This window comes from Gymnoscopelus braueri (genome assembly GCF_963280865.1).
Source record: "Gymnoscopelus braueri genome assembly, chromosome: 18".
In the NCBI taxonomy this organism is placed as follows: Eukaryota; Metazoa; Chordata; class Actinopteri; order Myctophiformes; family Myctophidae; genus Gymnoscopelus; species Gymnoscopelus braueri.
In genome coordinates, this window is record NC_137618.1 from 24,301,712 (window position 1) to 24,325,897 (window position 24,186).

A 24,186-nucleotide genomic window follows, 5' to 3' on the forward strand; every position below is an offset into this window, starting at 1 on the left:
CCCAACCGACGCACATACACACTGATTTTCTGTGAATTAGAACCACTTTCCTTGATGGTTTGAAATACGATTCAAAAGGTGTGTCTCACTCTGTCTGGACACTCGGACACTGAAACCCGAGTTCCAGCGAGTGACGTGGTCGTAACGGAGCATTACGTCGTTACCACAGCAACCATTTGCAGATAGGTCGACAGTGTCTGACTCTGAATACACAAATCGGTTCCAATTGCTTTCAAATAACAGTGTGGACAGTCAGTCCTAAAGATGACATTTGATATTTGGGGAAAAATAAATGCCTGCAGTCTGAGCAAAGCCTTAGAGTCCAGGGTCGGTTCCAGTCAGTAAAGTATATTTACTTGAGTACTGTATTTAAGTATTTTTTTGTATTTAGTACATATTTTACAAGCTGATGATTTTCACTACATTTCAAATAGAAATATTGTACTTTTGACTCAACTACATTTCTAGGAAGGGACTCTTAGGGGGGGATAACCGGAACGCTCGCCCAAAAACACACTCGCCCCCATTTTTTCTGCAGACCGCTCGCCTCCAGTGGTTCTTGTATTCTTGTATTCGTTTTACTGAGGTTAAGGTTAGGAATAAGTTTAGTGTTAGGCATAGTTTCACTGAGGTTACGTTTAGCAATAAGGTTAGGTTTAGGCATAGTTTTACTGAGGTTACGTTTAGGAATAAGGTTAGGTTTAGGCATAGTTTTACTGAGGTTAGGTTTAGGCATAGTTTTACTGAGGTTAGGTTTAGGAATAAGGTTAGGTTTAGGCATAGTTTTACTGAGGTTACGTTTAGGAATAAGGTTAGGTTTAGGCATAGTTTTACTGAGGTTAGGTTTAGCGATAAGGTTAGGTTTAGGCATAGTTTTACTGAGGTTACGTTTAGGAATAAGGTTAGGTTTAGGCATAGTTTTACTGAGGTTAGGTTTAGCGATAAGGTTAGGTTTAGGCATAGTTTTACTGAGGTTACGTTTAGAAATAAGGTTAGGTTTAGGCGTAGTTTTACTGAGGTTACGTTTAGGAATAAGGCTAGGTTTAGGCGTAGTATTTCTGGGGGGGGGGGGATATTGATATTTTGTACTATTTGAGTATTTACTTGAGTATATACTTTGTCCACCACTGGTTCCAGTATCAAGTGTTTGACTCCCATGTCTGTGTCCTCACAGCACACACAGGCCACAACGGCCTGTCGCCACGGCAGATCAAAAGTGACAGCGATGATGATGACCTGCCAAACGTCACCTTGGACAGTGTTAATGAGACCGGCTCCACCGCACTGTCTATAGCCCGCGCCGTGCAAGAGTGAGTACCCCGCTTTACTCACTGTGTGATGTGCTGTTAGTGCGTATGTGTGTGTGTGCTTCTCGTAAAAATGCATGCACTTGCACGATACATGTTTGGTCTGTGCATGTGTGAATGTGCGTGACCGCGAGCATCAACGTGTATGTGTGTGTGTGTGTGTGTGTGTGTGTGTGTGTGTGTGTGTGTGTGTGTGTGACTGTGTGTGTGACTGTGTGTGTGTGCCGTGTGCCTGACACATGCTAAATGCTCCACTTAGTAGTTTCACCTTTTATAACCTCCATTCTGCTGTGTGTGTGTGTGTGTGTGTGTGTGTGTGTGTGTGTGTGTGTGTGTGTGTGTGTGTGTGTGTGTGCGCGCGCCAGTGCGCACCAGCGTGCGTGAGTGCGCGTTTGTGTGTCCTTGTAATGCTATACTTGTGAGGACCAAATGTCCCCAAAGTATAGTAGAATTTGAGAAATAGACATTTCAGGACCGTTTTCCTGGTCCTCACAAGAGACTTGGATGTTTTGAGGTTAAATATTATTTGGAGTTACAGTATGTTTGCAAATAGGAAAAAAGTCAGGTTAGGACTAGAATCTTTTTTAGCTTAGGTTTAGGGGTTAGAGTTAGAGTTATGCTTGATTTATACTTAGTTGCCACACTAGCTTGTAGATATGCTATTTTTCGGCTTTAGACTTAAGGTCCTTACACACCGGGGCGATTTTTTTCATGCGAATATTACGTTTTTTTTTTAAACCTTATAAAGTCAATGCAAGCTTCCACACCAGTTTCGCGGAGCGAAAAAAGCGTCTTTTAATTATTCGGAACGAGTCCGAATTTTGCGTATATTCGCATATTCGCCGGTGTGTAACCGCCTTTACAGTTAAAATGGCAAAAAAATTGTAGTGAGTGAGAATGCGCTCACATTTCATACTTATCTCATTTATCTAGTGCAGTGGTTCTCAAACTTTTTCGCGTCAAGGACCCCCAAATTCATAAATATTTGGCCACGGACCCCCATCTGAAAATATGTTGAGCCAGGGACCCCCAGAAGCAAAGATTTGTGTTAAAAATGTTCACTAATGTTTTTGAAGTAGCCAACAAAAGGTTAAAGTGGTTACAATTATTGTGACACTATATCAACTGATTTTGCTGGGGACCCCCTGGTACCCCCCAAGGACCCCTGGGGGTCCCCGGACCCCACTTTGAGAACCAATGGCCTAGTGGGTCTGCAGACACCAGAACTGCTGTGGGTTCCGGTCCATCTGTGTTGAATGAGATGACTCAGGGCTTCCCTCTCCAGCCTGACCATACTGTACAATACAGTCTCCCGAATCACAAGCAGGGGCTCTGGGCAGCAGTAGTTGTTAGAGCCCTGCCCTCGACCCCTCCTCTGCTGCCTATAAACCCAGAACAGTCATAACTTAGCAGCCTGGCCAGACTCACGTTAATGCCCGCGGGGCCGTTATTTAGACTAACGGCTAGGAAACTATTCCAGGACTCTCTGCTTGTGTTTGAGACTTCTGCTAATGATGTACCAGGAGGAACAATGCAGGACTGGGGAGGCTAAACGGTGGGAATGGTCCAAGTTAAGCAGCTATGTGTTGTGTGGTGTTTATGGTTGAGATCTCAGGGTTGAAACCCCGGGACAAATCTATTGTTTGTTTCCCCCATTGCCACAGCCCGCTTGGCTTTATGAACACATACTGTACTGGTTTGTTGGCGTAAACAGTTTTTGTGTATCTGGTGCGGTGGCATTTTGCAACACTTGTGGAACGGTAGAGGCAATGTTTCGCGTGAGTTGTGTTTCAGGGAAGGCACAACACAGTATGCAGGCCGTATACGCACGCACGCAACGCACTCTGCACTCACGCCGGAGGACTCAGGTTTCTATGCAGGTTATTGAAAGGAACAGGCGTTGCCCTGAGTGCCACACATGGGCACTGGGTGGTCAGAGGAGAACAGAGGTTGGCAGGACCCAACCTTTCACTGCCCAAGCTTTCACTATGGAGATAAATCACCAGCCGGGGCTTAGCAATGCCCTGCCAGGGCCTGCCCACACACTCACTCCTCTGTGCGCTATGTGCTGGCTCTGTTGTGTGTGGGCAGTTTACTTGTGTGTGCACCTGTGTGAGTGCGATGCAAGTTTGCATGCAATCATCATTGTGTTTGTGTCTTACAGTAGTTACTAATGCCCATTCCTATGTATATGTCCTGATGAAGATCCTGAATAGATCGAAATGTTGACGACGCAATAAAAATACAGCGGGGCTTTTTCAACATCACCAGAAGTTTGCAGACTCTATACTTTTAACTATGTTAGTTACTAACACACACTCAAGGAGGAATGCATACAAACAAACTTGCACGCAAACAGCAAACTAACTAACAGACATACTAACAGTTAGTATATTTATTTGTTTGTGTATGTGGTGTTGTGTGCGTGCGTGTGTGCATGCAGTACTGTATGCCCCGCACGTGGGTCTGCACGCTGGACAGAACAGCTGGTTGCAGAAGGAGGTCAGCCATTGTCAACAGGAACACAGACTTGCATGTTTTGTCAGTGAAAAACAAAGCAGTCTGTAGTCATCTTGAGTTACATGCAGCCGGGGCCACACAAAGAATGCTCTTCTTCAGCATTAACACGGCACATAGACTCTATGTACGTTCGCCTCGGCACGGAGGGCGTTGGTGCTCACACCGCAACAAATATCGATTCCATCATTGCATTCTTTTGTGCCCCTTATCGAACGGCGTCCATTGTGGGCCTAAAAACAACAATGTATGCTATAGGAGCAGCAGTAGGCGTGCTGTTGTCAGTGTGGATGATGGGACTGCCTGCAGCTTACCATCCAGGTATCCACATAAATAAATGAGTGAAAGGAGGGAGAGAGAGAGAAAGAGAGAGAGAGAGAGAGAGAGAGAGAGAGGGAGGGAGACAGAAGGACAGATAGACAGAGCGATGGGGAAAGCGCTAGACAGAGTGTGTGTCATGTGTTTCCTGGGCAGCCTCCTCCATATTCATGTGTTACCCTGGGGACCGGTGGATGGGCTATTGTGGGAGAGAGCGAACGAAGGAGGAAGAGAGAGAGAGAGAGAGAGAGAGAGGGAGTGGGAGAGAGAGTGGGAGAGAGAGAGTGGGGGTGTGCTCTGCTGAAGTCTGGCTGGTCCCCAAGGACCTGGGGCCACGGAGCAGAGCAGGTGGAGGGAGACGAGGGTGAAGGGGGGGGTGTTATATACCCTCGCCCAGGTACAGGGATGCCTGATGGGCGCTCCTCCAATGCACACATAGGTACGGTACAGGCACACGCGCATTCAGTACGCTTTCTCTTTCCTGTTCCCCCCCCCCCCCATGATTCCAGTATTTGGTCCTCGATACGAAACGTAACAGTCTGGTTGCCGCGTAGAAACCGTGTGTTGTTGTAACCCTGTTTCCTGTGAGACATCACAAGAATGTACAGAATGGAAGCTCAGTGGCAGCGAGTTTGTCCCATGGAAAGCCCCCCCGCTCGCTACAGGTGACATGCATACGCACCCATTTGGTTACATTTGTTCATTCCAGAGTGTTAATTTAACTCTCATTGTTAAATTAACACTGGGGGATTTGACTGTGTACAGGCACACATTCTCTCTCATGGACAGCGGATGAGGGGGGGAGGGTGGGGTGGGGGGGGGTTCTTCGGAACAAAAGGGACCAAAAACAGAGGTCAGCTCTGTTTGAAATGGTTCTCAGCTGTGCTTCCTATTTCTCTCTGCTTGGTTTGGGAGACACAAACAGAGACATTCACACAGCCAGGGATGCCAGGGTGACACAAGGTTCAAGGCAAGCGGCTTTGCCCCCAGGCTCATATGAGAAAGATCACCACCGCATCAACTCACACACACAACGGCTGCCCTTCATACGGCTGCACACTTTGGAGTTAAAAGGCTAAGTTTGGAGCTTGAATCATAGAACAGATGAGCTGTCAAAATTTCGCCCTTCACGCATCTGTGTGTGTGTGTTTATTAAAATGTACTTGAGTCATTGGTTTGAAGTAAAATGTGTGTGTGTGGGGAGGGCGGGGGGTTCTGACAGTTTGTGATATGACAGCTGATAATATTAGAAAGATAAACAGTTGAGTTGTAAATGGATTTTGGGATGTAAATTTGACATCATTGGTATTGACCCCAGATTTGCATTACTCTGGAGATTATCGTCCATCAGAAATGTATTTCCAAACTCACATTGTCTAGAAAAATATAATTTGGACTTGTAAGAAACAGTACAATAAGACATAAGATTATCATCCATCCATCCATCCAATACATCGCAATAATGGCAATCTCAGCAGAATGGGAATGTCATACATTTTCTAAATGATTGTGATTTACGATGAATCAGGGGCTGTTGTTCACCCATTGCTGTAGGAGCTATCCAGTCCAGACTTTCCAAAATTATATCATAATCGTGGAGTCACTTTATGGATGAAGTCAGAATGTAAACATCCGCCTCTCCTGCTGGATATCTGTGCGCAGAGCTTTTCCAGTGTAAATCCTGCCTCTCCTCTTCGTTCTCCTGGACAGTGCGCACACACACACGCGCACACACACACACACACACACACACACACACACACACACACACACACACACACACACACACACACACACACACACACACACACACACACACACACACACACACACACACACACACACACGCTCTCTCTCTCTCTCTCTCTCTCGCTCTCTCTCTCTCTCTCTCCCTCTACACTTACTTTGCGCTACTCTACACTTCTCAGAAGTTCTCATTGTGCAGTGATCTCATCATTTCTTTTGCATGAGATGTACAGTATGTACCTTATTTATGAGTTATGGAAATACGTTTTGGTCCAAAACATTGATTTTAACAAAATCCTGCTGTGGGCTATTTTCTGAACTGAAGTTTTTCCCAAGTTAGATGGTAGTCAGAGAGACAGAGCGAGAGAGAGAGAGAGAGAGAGAGAGAGAGAGAGAGAGAGAGAGAGAGAGAGAGAGAGAGAGAGAGAGAGAGAGAGAGAGAGAGAGAGAGAGAGAGAGAGAGAGAGAGAGATATCTGGCCCATACACAGTAAAATCCTGATTGTTCATTTAACTCTGAGTGTACACTCTCGAAAGCTAAATTAACACTCAGGATTTTTACAGTGTGTGCTCATTTCCTGTGCTGCTTCAGATTGGCCGCGAGCCAAGAGCAACAGGTGATCTGTGTGTATATATGTGTGTGTTTTTCTGTATGTGTCCTTGTGTTTTCTGTTGCTGCGTGCGCATGCACGCGACGTTCGTGTGTGGGTGTGCGGCGCGCGCATGTCCGCGTGAGCATGCCTCGTTGCGATACAGAGACAGGAAGTGGGCTGTGTGTGGTGGAGACAGTTCACTGGAGGGGCCTGTCTGGCCACACCTACCCCTCTCTCAAACCCCGGTCCTCTCTCTCCCTCCTTCCCCTTACCCCCTCCGTCTTCTTCTACCTCTTTCTCAATATCCACATGAAAAACAGCTACTACCGTTAGAACCCTGTAAAACAGTGCTTCTCAAACAACGGACTCCCAATCTGAGAATATTTTGTGCCAGGGACCCCAATACATGATTTGTGTTGTTGAAATGCTTAAAAAACAATCATTATTTTTTTAAATAGCACATCTGCAAGCTCACAAGTGAGCTTGTAGATCGGCTATTTTCAAATAGATGATGCATATAGGGTTGGACCTTGAGAACCTATGCTGTAAATTATACTCCATAGTCCATAGACACGGCAACTCCCTTCTCTATATGCCCTATCCATCTGTCTATCTATCTATCTATCTATCTATCTATCTATCTATCTCTTGCTCACTCTCTGCAGCCCTTGCTGCATGTATTTGTGGGTGTCCCATTTGGAATGTGGTCATTACTCATTAATTGACAGTCACTGATGATGGGACATGGACTATTGACTGTCACTTCAACTACAGGCTCCTCCCCTTGCTCCACCCCTCTTCACCTTCTTCCTTTGCTTGGTGTGTCGACAAAAGACCTAGTATGACTGTTATTGGAATCTTCTAAAACCATGTACCCCCCCCAACACACACACACACACACACACACACACACACACACACACACACACACACACGCGCACACACACACACACACACGCACATACTCTCTCTCTCTCTCTCTCTTCTCTTCTCTTCTCTTCCTCTCTCTCTCTCTCTCTCTCGCTTTGCTGCAGGGCTTCACTACAAGCGGCAACAAATTGTATAAGGAGTAATATTGACTACTTATTGGAGAGGAAATGTCATGCCAAATTGTATTGATGATGCAAGCAATTCAGCAGTCATTAACTTTATTGAACTGCATGGAGAAATATGACACTCTTCAGCCTTTGATTGATGAAAACACTGGAGTCACTGGAATAAGAAAAGTAGCCTCATGTCTCATCATGTCCACAGAGCGATTGTAGTTGGACTGCAAAGCAGTGTTATAGTGCCATCTATTGACCAATACAATATTCAACTAAAGTAGAAAAAACTCAAACACTAAGAAAGAAGAAATTTCATAAATTCATGTTATGCTGACTTCACAACAAAATAAGGAATTCTATACATTCCTTAATTCAGCATAATGTGAAAATAAATTGGGTTAGAGAATTAATTTATTGTGTGTCAACCAGCTTTCTTTTTATCTTAAGTTATTTTACTGGTCATACCGTGAGTCTATAGTGTAGGTGTCATTTGGTGTTATCTCTTCTTTACAAAAAATACGATCATCTTCGCCACATTAACCACTTGAGCCCAAATGCAACTATTCTGGATCTAACATTCAGAAACATTTGCTAAGGGTTGTGAGCTTGTAGATCGTCTCTTTTAGGGGAAGATATTTAGTGTAGAGCAAAAACAGGAGAGGGCCTTGTATAGAGCCCTTGGGACTGTGGTCAACTGGGATTTAAGTGTCTAATTTGCGTTCTCGTATGTTTACAGTTCCATGTCCCCCTTCAGTATTGAGAGCATACGGCGCCCGCGGAGGTCAGAGTCTCCAGACTCCAAAAAGAGACGCATCCACAGGTGTGACTTTGAAGGCTGCAATAAAGTATACACCAAAAGCTCCCATCTAAAAGCACACCGGAGGACACATACAGGTCAGTACTTCTGACTTTGTAGTTACCATGCATACAGCTTTGTACTTTATTGTCACAGACAGCTCTTATTCACATTGACTTTCAGTTAGAGTCATTAGACAGAGACGCCATCAAAATTGACTTCCGTGCCATTGAGACAGCTTTGTCTGTGTGCGTTTGCTGCCGTTGTCTCTTAGGTGAAAAGCCATACAAATGCACCTGGGACGGCTGCACGTGGAAGTTTGCCCGCTCCGACGAGCTGACCCGGCACTACAGGAAACACACAGGCGTCAAACCCTTCAAGTGTGCAGACTGTGACCGCAGCTTCTCCAGGTCTGACCACTTGGCCCTGCACCGACGGAGACACATGTTGGTGTGATGGGGGGACGGAGAGAAAGACAGACAGAGAGATGTCCAACACGAAGAGGAAGTGGACACGTGTTCACACATGGCCCGGGGGTAGGAAGAGGGAGGGGGGGCTGGTTCTCTCTCTCTCTAAATGTGGTTCAGCTGGTCTGGATGCACAGTCACATACACACACACACACACACACACACACACACACACACACACACACACACACACACACACACACACACACACACACACACACACACACACACACACACACACAGACACAGACACAGACACACAAATACGCATACACACACTCTCTTACCTGTCCCCGTCGCAGTGAGAGAGCAGGGAGAGATGAATGGAGCGTGTCCCGCACAAAACAGGGTCACTTCTGGATTCTGTCACTGGGTTGGAAGTAATGGACCGCAGGATCTTTTATTGTTGTTGTTGTTTGGAGTTTAATTGAAAATCTGTCTTTTACAGCACTGTTGGTAAATGTTTCACCTAGATTTATAAGATGGACTTGTCCTCTTCATTTGGACAAAAAAGAAGAAAAAAAAAAGAAAAATGCAATCGCAACTATTTCCTCTTGGTATCTTTGTTTTAATTATATTGTTAAAATGGCTGCTTTTTCAGGCGTTCATAATGTGAAAGACCTCTGCATATGGATTGGATTTGTTGTGTGTGCTCTTTTGATCCGTCAAGCTTAGGACAGTAGGAAAGGACTCAGGCCTAGTTTGATCCACAGGCAGTATTGTTTGCACCATTCCGTCTGTACTCTGCCACCCTGTGTGCCAGCATTGTAACCAGCAGAGGGCGCCATCTCACCATACATTGGTTCCCTAATCGCTGTTAGATCTGAGGCACCCAGATGGGACAGTGACTTGGACACTCAAAGAGGGGCTGAAATTGTGCCCACTTCAAGGCCAGCAACCTATCGAATGAGATTCAGACATTATAGCCACAACCGGAATGAAGCAAACGCATCAGCAACCTCAACTCATAAACACATCCATGCCATAAGATATAGGCCTAGTTAAAACATTTGCTTATGGTATTCTGTTGTACTTCAGACAATAAAAAACTGGACACACAGTGGCACCACCAGCAAAGAAAAACATAATTTGTACGTTGATCAACTCACAGGGTTGGAAAGCCCCAGATCTCATTTTCGCTATCCTTTATGTTGAGCCTCTTGAAAACATTTTTCTTTAAAAATCTTTGGTGCATTTTGTGCTGTGATTAGCAATCAGTAAAGTGCAATCTTATAAGGTATAATAGTTTAAATATGACAACTTCTTTTGTTTATTGTATCTTGCTTTTTATGCCTGCTTTGATTATATTTATCACAGAAAGATCACCACCCCCCTCCTCCCACATCCAATGAACTTTGAAACAATCAGTGAACATATCCAGTATGTGAAAAAGAAGAAACAGGCACCTTACAGACTCAATATATGACAACTTTATTTGAGTTACATATTCTCGTATGGTTATGTCATGAAAATGACATGAATAAAGCTGACACGGGCTCCAGCTTGACTGCAGTGTTACAGGGACATACTGTAGTGGTGTCTGATGTACAATACAGAAGAGCAATACACACTGAACAAGATGATGAGAAATGATACTATCTTGTCCTCGTTGTTCTGTGTTTTGATGTCATGCCTAATGAAGGTCTGCAATCATGACTACGTTTCCACCCACCCGTGCCACCGCCTTACTTTAGTATACTACTTTTACTTGCGTTGCAAATGGGTTTGTATTTCCAGTACAAGTTTTTATCCTGGTGTTACTGGCTCTTTTCTACCTGTAAACAGCATAGCCTTGGATAGGGAACTACTCAAAATCCCCATCCTTGAAATGTTTGTCTGTCTCACATATGAATCACTTAAATTAAACTAATTGGAGGAATCACACATGCATATTTACAAACATACGTTTGTGTCTGTGTGCGCGTACAAACATGCGTACACACAGGCGCACGCAAACGCACATGCACACGTACAAACACGCTCGCATGCACACGCACCTGCCATTATTTCCACCATTTACATGCAACATGTTATAATGCATAGTTTTGGGAGGCCCATCACTTAAAAGTACAAACACTGAAGGTTTTTGATCGATTTGTTTCCTATACTTTGCTGTGCTGTATGAGAGTTCCAGACAGAGTAACCCATATGATACAATAGTAGGCTATTGCTAAATGCAGTTTTTGGACTGAGGCCAGTACATAGTAATGTTAAGCTATTCTATAATATAGTACTTTGGAAACCACACATACACAAACACAAACACACGCACACACAGTTTCATGTTTGAATTGAATATCCAAACTTTCAGTAAGTAGCCAAATCCAGGAAGTCAGTTACACACATCCCGCCCAATGAACGTATGCGACTCCCCTTTGATGTAATGAAGAATTATAATGTATGTTGTCATATTTATGTATATTATTTGTGCACACGTGATTATGCCCAGTTGTATTACCATTTCGGCAAAAAGCATATCAGCACCTTGTTTGTTTATTAGTATGATTTTCAAATTATTTTATTTCAGATGTCGATTTATACACAAATAATCATCATTCTATTTTATCATCCATATACTGTGTAAAAAAAACATTTTATGATTGAGGGGCACTTCATTGCATATAACTATTTTCTGTACAAATGATCTTTTGAAATGTTGTAATATATGTGATAGTGAAAATAAAACTTAATACCAAGTTCGGCTGTATATACATTGGAAAAATAGGGCTCTTGATTAGTAGGTGCAGAAAATACATTTATACATGTAAAGTCTTTTTTTCAGAGACTGTAATTTATCTAATTTGATATACAGCAAAGTGGGGATATTGGTATTGATAAAGCAGTTTATCATTCTGTAAATTTCCATGTGATGTTGTGTAACGGTTTCATTTTCTTTTGGGTTGTGGTTAACCAAGGTCATGTTTAAATCATTCTTGTTCAAGGCTGAACCAGTGTCCAATATCCAGTAACCAACCTTTTTATAGACATCAACCATTTCAAGGTACTTAAATCCCTGTTTTACTACTTATCCATACCTGAACAAAAGATTATAGTGGTCAAGCACATATCAACTCATACAATTTTCTCAGTATGACTTTTGCATGCCTTAATCCAACAACTTTTTACAAATTTAAATTTGACTTGAAGATGGCTATGAGCGTGTATACAGGACAAGTATTGTATTTCCCTCCAGTGTCTCTTTCCTCATTTGAAAGCATAATTTTGTAACGGAAACCAGGGTCAAAGTTATGCAATAACAATTAATAGTGCCTCATATCACAATATGTTAATATCAATACTCTGTGCAGAGTTTATTTCAATTTCAACGTACAGTATGTGTTCAAATTAATAAATTGCATTTGAGTAACCGTGAATTATGGAAAAGCACAGACCAATATGCAAATCTGACCTCCAATGTTTCGTGGTCTTTTCGCACTTGAGCCTTATGCGATTGCTTCAAACACAGCATCCTCCAATAACATTTTCACATGCTGTTTATGCCACCCATTATTACTTTACTTGCAATAAGTCACTCCCTATTACAAGATGTTTCAGATAGAGCAGAGCAATTCCATTGAAGACAATGAGGAGTCTTCTGCTGAATTTACTGTGGCCTGGCTACCAGTCATAGAGTGACTAGTGAATGAATACTGATCCTACACTTTTCTTTTCTTTTTTGTGTGAAACATCTGCGTTTCTTTTTCTGCTTTTGAAGTTTTGTAAGTAGTGAAGCCAATGCCTTTGTTTCCAATTTCCTGATATTACATACCGTAATCGTTACTGTATTTATGTAAAGTGAGTGTGTTGTAAATATATTCAGAAACTTTCACTCTTACCGTAAAAAGTGATATTGCTCAGCATTGCTTCAAAAGGGAGATCCTGCTCATGGAGTTCCGCATCTGAAAAAGAAATGTTCAGTCCTACTATTTTTCAAAAAGTTCAAGAACAGGTGTCCTTTATTCATTTATTTTCTCCTTTACCCCATTTTCTCCAACAGTTGTTTAAATATCCAGTCAGTGTTTTGCTCTTTTCTCTGTATTTTTCATATGGATGGAGCTGTGAAATTAAAGTAAGTTCAAACATATACATGTATATTAATATGAATGGAGGCATGAAGGTTAATAAAATTGCATTTTGTATGTAACAGCGGCACGGGGCTAGTTGTATATGTATGACTGATGTGAATGGTATGAGGTTTTGTGGTACTGTGATCACATTGACGGGCCTTAACCTAATAGGAAAGACATTTCAGATGATGCATACATTTATGCACTTGACTTGATAGACAACTTTTAGGGTAACACATGAGTTAAAAAATACACAAATGCATTTTATTTAATTTAACATTTATTTATCCAGGAAATAACTTGAGATTGAATTTGAGGGAGACTTGGCCAAGATATCAAAGCACACCATTTCAACTTTAAAAATGATCAAATAGCCTTAGAGCATGTCAAAAATAGTTCAGTCTTAACTCACGTATAGATTGTAAAACGTTGTAAAAAATGTTAATGATGTAAATGCTGGTGGGAATATTGAATGTGATCTTAGGCTCTGCATAACATATTGCTCCCTGCTTGGATGGAAGACAAACCATTTTCAGAGCCATAGCTTTGTGTCAGTGGTTTTCAAAGTGGGGTCCAGGGACTCTCTGGGTTCCTTGAGGAGGCGGTTCCAAATGGACCCTTACAGGTCTGTAACTCTGAGAGTTACAGACCTGAAACTCTGTACAAATGCAGGGTCCATTTGGCTCCATTAGTACACTCTCAAAGTTATGGGGGGTCAGTCCTTGAAATCTAAAAAGTTTAAGAACCACCACAGCTCTCAGAGCAGGGTCCCTGGCTGCAGCGCCACCTGCAGGCTCTGCAGGTGGCGCTGCAGGTGCTGTTGGTTGGACACCAACATTATGTATTTGCAGGTGCTGTTGGTTGGACACCAACATTATGTATTTCGTATTTGGCAGTGGTGTAAAGTAACTAAGTACATTTACTCAAATACTGTACTTAAGTACAGTTTTACTGGAGTATTTCCAATTTTCAGTACTTTTACTTCTACTCCACTACATTTTAGAGGCAAATATTATACTTTTACTCCACTACAATTATTTGAAAACTTTAGTTACTTGTTACTTTGCAGATAGAAATGATTCCATTATAAAACATACATTAACCCCTTTAGCCTTATTTTATACCTAGGCTATTTGAAAATAGCCGATCTACAAGCTGCGACGCGTTGTGAGCTTGTAGATCGGCTATTTTCAAACATTTAGTACTTTTACTTTTGGTACTTTAAGTACAGTTTGATACCAATACTTTTGTACTTTTACTCAAGTGAATTTTTTATTCCAGACTTTTACTTGTAAGGGCGCGCTCCCACCAAGAGTTGGCTGGCCGCTGTTAAACGCAGGTTGTGCGCGGCCACAGTTTTTTGCAGCCAGCGGATTCTAAAAAACGGGAGTGTCGCGCCTGTCACTCACTTTCAGGACCCACTGCCTGCTGCCTTGAGCACCATGTTGCTTCCTGAGTCTTGAGACAGTCCGCCTTCCACTCACCCGATTGGACAGAGGGAGAAAATCGGCTCCTGCCTCCAGCACTTTTATGCTTAGTCGCGGAGAGCAGATAAACGCAAGGTCTGCGCGACTAGCGGAAAAATCTGCTCTTGCGTGAATCAACGCATTTGCATTGACAATGCATTGGCAGATTCTGCAAACAGCGGCCAGCCAACTCTTGGTGGGAGCGCGCCCTAAAGGTCCTTGCACACTGGTGCGTCTTTTCGTTGCGTTTTTTCTTTTTTCATTGTTTTTTCAATTTTTTTCATTGTTGTAAAAAAAACGCAACGAAAAGACGCACCAGTGTGCAAGGACCTTAACAGAGTACTTCTACATTGCAGTATTGATACTTTTTACTTTAAGTAAAATATCTGAGTACTTTTTCCACCACTGGTATTTGGCCGCGGACTGTCATCTGAAAATATTTTGTGCCAGGGACCGCCAATCATAAAAGATTTGTGTTGTTAAAATGCTTCAAACATATTTTCGACACGTTGCGATCTTCTATCTAAGACTCTTTTTTTTAAAGCCTTTTTAAGTTATTTCTTAATTAAAGTTGCTTAGTTTGTTTTACCTTGAAAGGCGACTTTGAGTATCTTGAAAAGTGTTATATACAGTGCTATATTAATACATCGTGAGCTTTTTTATTTTTTATCATTATATACTATATATTATATAGGTTTACTTTAAACTAAAGTGGTTTTAATTGATTACATTTTTTTATGCTATACTAACTGATTTGGCTAGGGACCCCCTGGAATCCCCTCGAGGACCCCTGGGGGTCCCCAGACTCCACTTTAGAGAACCAGTGTCACCGCGCACACCGGAAACGGAAATGCGTTTTCAAACACGGAAAAATAAACAGACGTACGTGCGGCGGGCTTGTTGTCGTAACTAACTCTATGGTTGTAACGCTAAGATGTAGAATATAGACACGTTATTTTTACAAACAGAAACAATAATGGACATGAAAGAAGAAAAAGTCCATTCCTGGATGTCGGGAAGACAAGAATCCAGCCACATGAACGACGCTTTGTATTTAGTCTCCACGGCTTCGCCCTCATCTACCAGGTCCAGGTCCAAACAGAATGCTCTGCTTTCCAGAAGTAAAACAAACAATAACACACGAGAAGAAACAAGTGGCGAAGAAAGGTAACTGACATCAGACAGATGTCTTCTCTGGACTGGTGAAGTTTAGGCATGTGTCCCCCCCCCTCCCCGCCCAGATGTGTTCCCTGCAGTGGTGTTGAACCCTTTTCATGCCAAGGACCCCAATATTGATATGTTTTGCCGCGGACCCCCCTCTGAAAAAGTTTTGTGCCCGGGACCCCCAGAAGCAAAGATTTGAGTTAAAAATTTTCGCTTTAAAAAAAATATATATATAAAGATATGCACACATTTTTCAAAAATAGCAGATCTACAAGCTCATAGCGCGGCACTTATGAGCTTGTATATCTGCTATTTTTGAATAGCCAAAGCTAAGTGGTTAAAATGATTGTGCCGATATGTTAACTAATTTCACTGGGGACCCCCTGGTACCCCCCCAAGGACCACTGGTGGTCCCCGGACCACTGGTTGAGAACCACTGGTGTAAAGTATTGTACAATGTTGAGGTATTTGTACTTTACCGGGAGTATTTCAAAATGTCATAACTTTTACTTCTCTACTATCTCAGAGGCAAATATTGTACGTTTAGTCCACTATAATTATTTGAAAGCTTTAGTAACTAGTTACTTTGTAGATTTGTATTATTATTAACCAAAACAGCCAATCTACAAGCTCACAATGCCTGGCGATGGACGCATTGTGAGCTTGTAGATCTGCTATTTTCAAAAGATTTTTAAACATTTGAAAACTTGTGAATGGGACATTGTGCATAATGAGTATTTTCTACTTTTGATACTTTAAGTACATTTTGATACCAATACTTTTGTACTTTTTGTAGTAAATTTTTTATTCCAGACTTTTACTTGTAACAGAGTATTTCTACATTGCAGTATTGATATTTTTATTTAAGTAATACATTTGTACTTTTTCCACCACTGGTTCCCTGGTTAAGTTTAGTTGTGTGTCCAGTGTCCCACGGTCCCACCGCCCAGATGTGTTCCCTGGTTAAGTTTAGTTATGTCCCCCCCGTCCAGATGTGTTCCCTGGTTAAGTTTAGTTATGTGTCCCCCGTCCATATGTGTTCCCCCTGGTTACGTTTAGGCGTTAGGTTTGAGGTGGTTAAGCTTAGACATGGGTTATTATGCCATGCTATTATTAACCCAGTGTGTGGTTATGGCTTGAGAGCTATCTATCGGTGACACTTATATGGCAGATTTATCTGCCATTTGACTTTATTTGATGATATCAGTACAGTATTGGCAATTATGCTGCCCATATGTCCCAATGTTTTGTGACTTTCACCTGGTGTCCCTCCCTATTTTAGGCTTAAAAACGTAAAGAAATTGCAGATCTACTGTAGATTATCTACAAGCTCACAATTTACGCAACCCCTTGTGATACATTGTGAGCTTGTAGATCTGATCAGCTATTTTTGAAACATTTTAAATAGGGCCAAAGTGGTCAAATAAAATAAATAAATACAAAATAAATAAATGTACTTGTTTTCAGAGACTGACGTTCGAATATTTGTTTTAAAACACACTTTGGTTCGAACCTTTCGAACTTTTACTACCTATGTATTTGTAACATGAAATATTATATGCTGTAAAACTTAATTGAAAGACAGCAGAAGTTTTCTTTCTCCTCTCTCTCTCGGCGCCTTGGTTGATGCTGAGAAACGCGCTCTCTTGGCGTGATATAAAATTAATGATTCATACTTCATATATTACTCTATAGCCTCATTTTAATAAGGTTAGGTAACATAATGGTTTAAATAAAAGCCTCATCACTCCAAGAGATGTGCTGTGATGAACATGCAACAATCTTTACCTTGACATGAAACGTATATTTAAAAAAAAAACTATTCAGTCAGACTCGATATAGCCTGAACTAAGCACAGACTAATCAATGCTTTTGTTTTTAATGTGTTTGCTTATAAGTTAAATGTTTTTCAATAGAAACTTTAATCAAATCTGAGTTTTTCAAATTGATTTAAAGATTTTGCACTTTTTGATAAAGATATTGGTCAAAACATTGGTTATCGGTCATAGGACTCTCCAAAATCGGGATTGGGCCCAAAAATGTGGCATTGGTTGGGCTCTAATAACGGCCAAGGTAATGATGAGGGAGGTATTTCCTTTACTGGTCTTAACTGTGGTGGATAGATACACTAGCAGCGGAATTGATGTATCGCTAAGTCCTTCCCTCCTTAGTGGTTGCTAACACTGAATCAATTCACACCAGCAGCGGTAAGCGGCGAGGTTCAATGCAAACAACTCTATGGTGAGGTGCAACCGCTGCTTTCCTCACTGCAGCAGTGCGGTGAGACAGAGTGGTCCCCAATAATAAGTGTGCTGTGGTATGAAATAGGGCTGGACAAAATATAGATATTTTATCGATATCGTGATATGATACTAGATATTGTCTCAGATTTGGGATATTGTGAACACATTGATGTCTGTGGGTTTGACTCTATTTACAGCTCCAGAACTGAGAGATTACAGGAGACCAGAGACAAATTCCACTGTACCTTTAAAGGCTGCAAAGCAGTGTACACCAGAAAAACCCACCTAAAAATACACTTAAGGAGACATTCAGGTCTGTAGCTTTGACTTTGTGTACAGTGACTATGTATACAGCTTAGTAATAGATTGTCTACAATCAGCATTTTAGGCATTTAGCAGACGTTCTCTTATCCAGAGCAACTTGTCATTCAGCAGAGATCATCGTAATGTGACTTGCGTGTCTTGTCTATATGCTTTGGTTACCTTTGTCTCTTAGGTAACAAGCCATACAAATGCAACTGGTCCGGCTGCACGTGGAGCTTCACGCGCTCCGATGAGCTGAAGCGGCACTACAGGAAACACACGGGCATCAAGCCCTTCCAGTGTGAAGCCCCGGACTGTGAACGCAGCTTCACCAGGTCTGACCACTTGACCAAGCATGTGCGGAGAAGACATCCTGAGCAACTGCTGTAGTGAGGCAGATGGAAGGACAAATGGAGAGAGATGTCACAGTCAAACACAGAGGCTGACCTGACACACTATGAGGATGGGGGCTAAGACTGACGTTCGAATATTTGTTATAAAAACAAATCGAACCTTTCGAACTTCGTACCTATGTATTTGTAACATAAAATACTGTATGCTGTAAAACGTATACAGCAGAAGGCTTTTTTTCCCTCCTCTCTCTCTCTGCGCCTTGGTTGATGCTGAGAAACGTGCTCTCTTGGCTTGATATAACATTAATGATTCATACTTCATGTATTACTCTATAGCCTCATTTTAATAAGGTTAGGTAATATAATGGTTTAAATAAAAGCCTGGGTTATTGAAGATTTACAGAGAAGGGAAATGCATCACTCCAAGTGATGTGCTGTGATGAACATGCAACAATCTTACCTTGACATGAAACCTATATATATAAAAATATATATTCAGTCAGACTTTATATAGCCTGAACTAAGCACTAACAACTAATGCTTTTGTTTAAATTAAATGAAAGCACACAATTCCAAGATTACTCTTGGTCTGGAATCTGCGGACAGCAAGGGAGGGGTGTAACTAAGTGTAGCTTGCCATTTGCAGAGGCCAGCTGCTGTGCAAGGTTACAGGGGGCCTAGGGCCATTCGAGAACTCGCGAGGGAGGCCCGTATTGTATTTTTTTAATTAAAAACTAATTTTCACATTCAAATGTTTATTTTTTATATTTAAATATAGGTTTGACAATCGAATATCGGTCGATAGCTCTAGTTCTCATTTGTCTTACAAATTGCAAATGCTTACGTACATTCAAATGTTGCACAATTGTCTACTATTTCCTACATTATCATTTGCTTATTTCATATTGAACAAAAAAATATACTGGTTCTCAGTTCAAAAGTCTACACATCTAAGCATTTATCATTGCTCAAATGGTTGAATCAGTTATAATCTAATGCATTTTATTTTATTTGACAATGCATTTTTATTAATATATACTGTATTTTTGTTTGTGTCCTGAATTGTGTAATTGCTCTCAGGTGAGTATTTGCTTTCTAATAAAGGTGAATGTGTGAAGAGCCAGGAGTTGTTCTCTACATGTAAAGTGTCTTGAGACAACTTGTTGTGATTTGACACTTTAATAAAATTGAATTGAATTGAAAGACTGCACTGTAATTCTTTATACTGTACAGCGCTGCATGTACAGTTCTGCCTAAGGGGTGTTTCCTATGTTTATGTTCTTTAATAAAAAAATGTCTTTGTGCTTTGCAGTGCTGTAAAACAGTCTTGAAATAAAACCTAATTATACACCCAAAACTATATTTACAAGTTATAGTTTGTTTTTCAGTTCATTTCTGGATTGGGTTGGCTAAATTTCCGTTTAGTTTCTGTAGTTTTTTTTAAAATTTGTTTAAGTTATTGTAATATGGGAGGCATTTGTCAGGGGAAAGATTTACGTTTATTTAAGTTTAATCCCATAGTAGTGAGAAAGCTAGGGAGAAATTAATATAACATGTCAAGATCAAAACCAACAGGGTCACTTGGACGCTGTTACTGGTTTGTCTCGGACCACAGTATTTCACTTTAAAACACTTCTGGGGTCATTTTAATGTCTACTCTGGCTTTTGTGTGCATCCCAGACAGTTTTTAAGTTGCTTTCAATATTTAGATATTTGATATTAATTTTATCAGACACGCCCCCTCCTTAAAGAAGTCCATTGACTCTACTTTAACTGTGGTAGACTCATTGTTATGCATGACAATCCCAGTAGATCAGCAGTTTCTGAAAGAATCAAACCAGCCCGTTTGGCATCACCAACCATGCCACGTTCAAAGTCACTTAAATGACTTTTTCTCCTATCTGATGCTCGGTTTAAACTGCAGCAGATCGTCTTGACCATGTGTATATTGCGTTAAGGAGCAGTTTAAGTGGATCTGTAGATTCCAGTCAAGCCTAGGACAGTAGGAAAGGCCTAGACTACAGGCAGTATTGTTGCACCATTGCAAAAACAAATTCACAAACAATATTCAGTCTGCAGGTATGCTGCCTCGTGTGCCAGCATTGTAACCAGCAGAGGGCGCCATCTCACCATACATTGTTTTACCAGTCTGTAGTTTGATCTGAGGCACCAGTCAGGTTACCCTCCATGGGACAGTGACTTAAAAGAGGGGTTGAAATTGTGCCCAGCATTCCAAGGCCAGCGAACGAACCCATCCAGTAATATTCAGACCTTATGACGAAAACTGTAATAAAGCATCAACCACTTAAACTCATAATAGCCTATATACACATCCATTGGTGCCATAAGATGTTGTAGCCTACTTCCAGCCAATGACAACTGGTGGTCATGTAATACATTAAAATAAACTCATCTTTTGCAATCATTTCACTGGGTTGGACCTCGTATTTGCTATCCTTTATTTTGAGCCTCTTGACATTTCTTTAAAACATTTATGTTGCGTTTCAATCTATGGACAGGTAGATTGTAAGGTAGTCTAAGGTCAAAAAAATTGTTGTAGCAAGTATCAGTAGGCCTATAGGCGGTGACAGCAGCTTTTGGCTGGTCCAGTGAGAGATGGAGTGTCGAGCAGCGGGATAATGTCACGGGTTCGGGTTGAAGTGGGCAAACAAACAACACCAGGAGAACGGTCCGAGGTTAGCTACACAACACGATACACCTGTGTCAAATGCCAAAAATGACATTTGTGTACAACTAGTGTTGTACACAAATGACCGTAGGAACAGTACCACAAGATTAGCTGTCAGTGTTTAGGCTACAACAGCTAAACAGTTTAGCTGAAGTTAGCAATTGGTCCCTGACCCAGGCAGCCATATTATATTGGCAAGAAATATTTGGGCTACTTCTTACTTCATTCACAGCCGCACAGGTGTTACCAATGATACTAATTAAGGCTCTGTTCCATTGAGAATCTTGTCAAACCATAAAAAGAAAAGAAAATACATGTATCAATTAAATGATCATGCTACTGCTGCGTTAGCATGTTCATTCTGCACCACCAAGGGCTGGCCTCAAACTCACAACCTAAGGGTCATGAACTCTTGAGCTACTTGTATCATGCTACTTGTAACAGTAGATGATTGCTTCACATTTGGCAATTACCAGAGTTGCCATGTAGAGAATAAAAAAACCTGAAACTAATAAATACAGATGCAGTACAGAACTAATAAAAAAATATAATTATCAAGACAATTCTGAGAATTTTGTACTTCATCTAGACATTAGTCTATAGAAATGTCTGTAATTTATTTGTAAATATTGATTACGCCATAATTGATGTGCATCTGACCATCTGCACTCTGCTGGGCCTCCATTTTGGTCAATATACCATATCTCAGGGGTCTTCAACAGGGGGTCCGGGACCTCTAGGGGGTCCTCAGAGTTACTACAGGGGGTCCGCCAAATCTTTGTGTGATGGGGAACATTACCCGAGGCATTAGATAGGCTATTTTGGGAGAGTTGGTGTGTAGAGGGAAAGCAGAGCAGACCAAGTACAGAAAACGGTCAAGTTGACTATATAACTTACGGGTAAAAATATCACTTACCCTACCTTTAACCTTTTAAGGGTTTAAAAGGTTAAAGGTAGGGTAAGTGATATTTTTTGGTTAAAACAAAAAGTATTTTGTTAAAAGGTTAAAATACTATATTCTGATTCTGATGTTTTTTCAGTAACAGATGTCTCCCTGTCTCTCCAGCTCTTTAATAAACAGAAAATACATTTTTCGGTAGGTGTCTAAATCTCAGCCAATCAGGAGAAAGTACCCATTTTTAAGCTTAATTTGTATAGTGTTCCAGTTCCAATTTTGTCTGCTCATTTCTTAGTGTCATCACTTCCAATTTCACTTGTTTAATCTGTATCCTGATTGAGTTCTCTGTCCTGGTTGGATAAAATTGGAAATGAAACTGAAACTGAAACGAAAATGCATTTTCTGTTTAATAAAGAGGTGGAGAGACAAGGAGACTCCTAATACTGAACAAACACTCTATAGCAATGAGTACTATCAGAATATAGAGCTATTTAACAATTATTTTAACCAACGCAAATCACTTACCCTACCTTTAACTGTCTGAAAATACACATGAACATGAATCCAACATATTAATAGACAAGACAGATCTACTGAACCAGATATAGTTTGAATAGTTTATTTTGCAACTCATTTGCCATTAAATTCAACATTTATATGCACCATGTTATAATTCATAGTTCTGGGAACAGCATTACTGAACAAAAAAAAGTATGATCAATGTTATTGTGTGAGAGCCATTTGAAGTGTTTCCTGTACTTTGCTGTGCTGTATGAGAGCTCCAGACAGAGTAACCCATATAATACAATAGTACTGCTAAATGCAGTTTTTGGACTGAGGGCAGTACATAATAATGTTAAACTATTTGATAATAGTAGCTGGGAACACACACACACACACACACACACACACACACACACACACACACACACACACACACACACACACACACACACACACACACACATATAGAATATCCTAATTTACATTTTTTTTAGATAGTAAACTGTAAAATGTTAATTTGGGGCTCTTCATCATTACATATAACTATTGTCTGTACAAATAATCTTGTGAAATCAAATGTATTACCAAGATCTACTGGCTGTATGTGCATTGGGAAATATGGCTTTTAATTAGTACGTACAGGAAATACATTGATATAGTCCCCCCCCCCCCCATGGCTAATGGTATTGCTTAAGCAGTTGTTTATAATTCTGTAAACAATCTTATGATGTGAAATGTTTTATTTTTCCGTTGGGTTGTGGTTAACCAAGGTTAGGTCTAAATCATAGGTTATGGTTAAATCATTCTTGTACAAGGCTGAACCAATATACAGTAACCCAACATTTTAGATGCATCAACCATTTCGAGGTACTTAAATCCCTTTAAATCCCCAAGTTTAGCTACTTTAGCATACCTCAACAAAACATTATAGTGGTCAAGCACAGTTCTCAGTATGACTTTTACATGCCTTAATCAAGCAATTGTTAAAACGTTTTATTTCACTTGAAGATGGCTGTGAGTGTGTATACAGGACGAGTTGTATTGTATTTATTTTTCCTCATTTAAAAGCATAATTTTATAATGGTTATCAGGATCAACGTAATGCAATAACATCTTATATGACAACATTGTAACAGCAATACTCTGTGCAGGGTTTATTTCAATGTTCATTATGTGTCCAATTTAATAAATTGTGTAATTGAGTAACTGTATTATCGAAATTAACAGACACAAATATGCAAATCTGACCTCAAATGTTTCATGTTCTTTTAACACTGAGCCTTATCACGTTATGGCATTGCTTCAAACACAGCATCCTCCAATAACATTTTCACATGCTATTTATGCTACCCATTATTACCATTGCATTAAAGGTAGGGTAAATGATATTATTTAGTTAAAATAAGTGCTAAATTGCTCTATATTCTGATAGTACTCATATCTTCCGTCTTGGTTCAGTAGCAGGAGTCTCCCCGTCTCTCCTGCTCTTTAGTTAACAGAAAATGCATTTTCAGGTCGGGATACCTATTGTATCCAATCAGTAGAACTGGAAGTGATCATGGCACTAAGAAATGAGCAGACAAAATTGGAACAGTATAAAATTGAAGCTGATAAATGGGTACTTTTTCCTGATTGGCTGAACGTTTTCAACCCACCTGAAAATGTATTTTCAGATTTTTAAAGAGCTGGAGAGACAGGGAGGCCGCTG

At 40.8% G+C, this 24,186-nt stretch overlaps 2 protein-coding genes across 5 annotated transcripts in view; both read left to right on the top strand.

Moving 5' to 3' along the window:
* Nucleotides 1–12,934, top strand: part of klf12b (Kruppel like factor 12b) — a 46,966-nt gene extending 34,032 nt beyond the window's left edge. For all 4 annotated transcript variants that reach the window (XM_080456484.1, XM_080456486.1, XM_080456487.1 and 1 more), the window contains 3 exons: nt 1,175–1,310; nt 8,263–8,420; nt 8,597–12,934. In XM_080456484.1, coding sequence (XP_080312610.1) covers nt 1,175–1,310; nt 8,263–8,420; nt 8,597–8,778 — 476 coding nt within the window. In that variant the 3' untranslated portion in view covers nt 8,779–12,934. The remainder of the gene's footprint in view (nt 1–1,174; nt 1,311–8,262; nt 8,421–8,596) is intronic.
* A 2,261-nt stretch (nt 12,935–15,195) lies between these two features.
* LOC308106077 (uncharacterized protein) lies at nt 15,196–18,548 on the top strand. Its single transcript, XM_080457085.1, has 3 exons — nt 15,196–15,491; nt 17,929–18,044; nt 18,228–18,548. The coding sequence occupies exons 1-3, from the start codon at nt 15,301–15,303 to the stop codon at nt 18,422–18,424; spliced, it is 504 nt and encodes a 167-aa protein (XP_080313211.1). The 5' UTR covers nt 15,196–15,300; the 3' UTR covers nt 18,425–18,548.
* Nucleotides 18,549–24,186: the final 5,638 nt, after the last annotated feature.

What these genes read in the sequence shown, in the direction of transcription:
- LOC308106077 (XM_080457085.1), top strand. Translation starts at nt 15,301, where the DNA reads ATGGACATGAAAGAAGAAAAAGTCCATTCCTGGATGTCGGGAAGACAA. An exon ending in GAAACAAGTGGCGAAGAAAG is followed by an intron (nt 15,492 to 17,928) that starts GTAACTGACATC and finishes CTCTATTTACAG; the next exon opens with CTCCAGAACTGAGAGATTAC. An exon ending in ACACTTAAGGAGACATTCAG is followed by an intron (nt 18,045 to 18,227) that starts GTCTGTAGCTTT and finishes TTTGTCTCTTAG; the next exon opens with GTAACAAGCCATACAAATGC.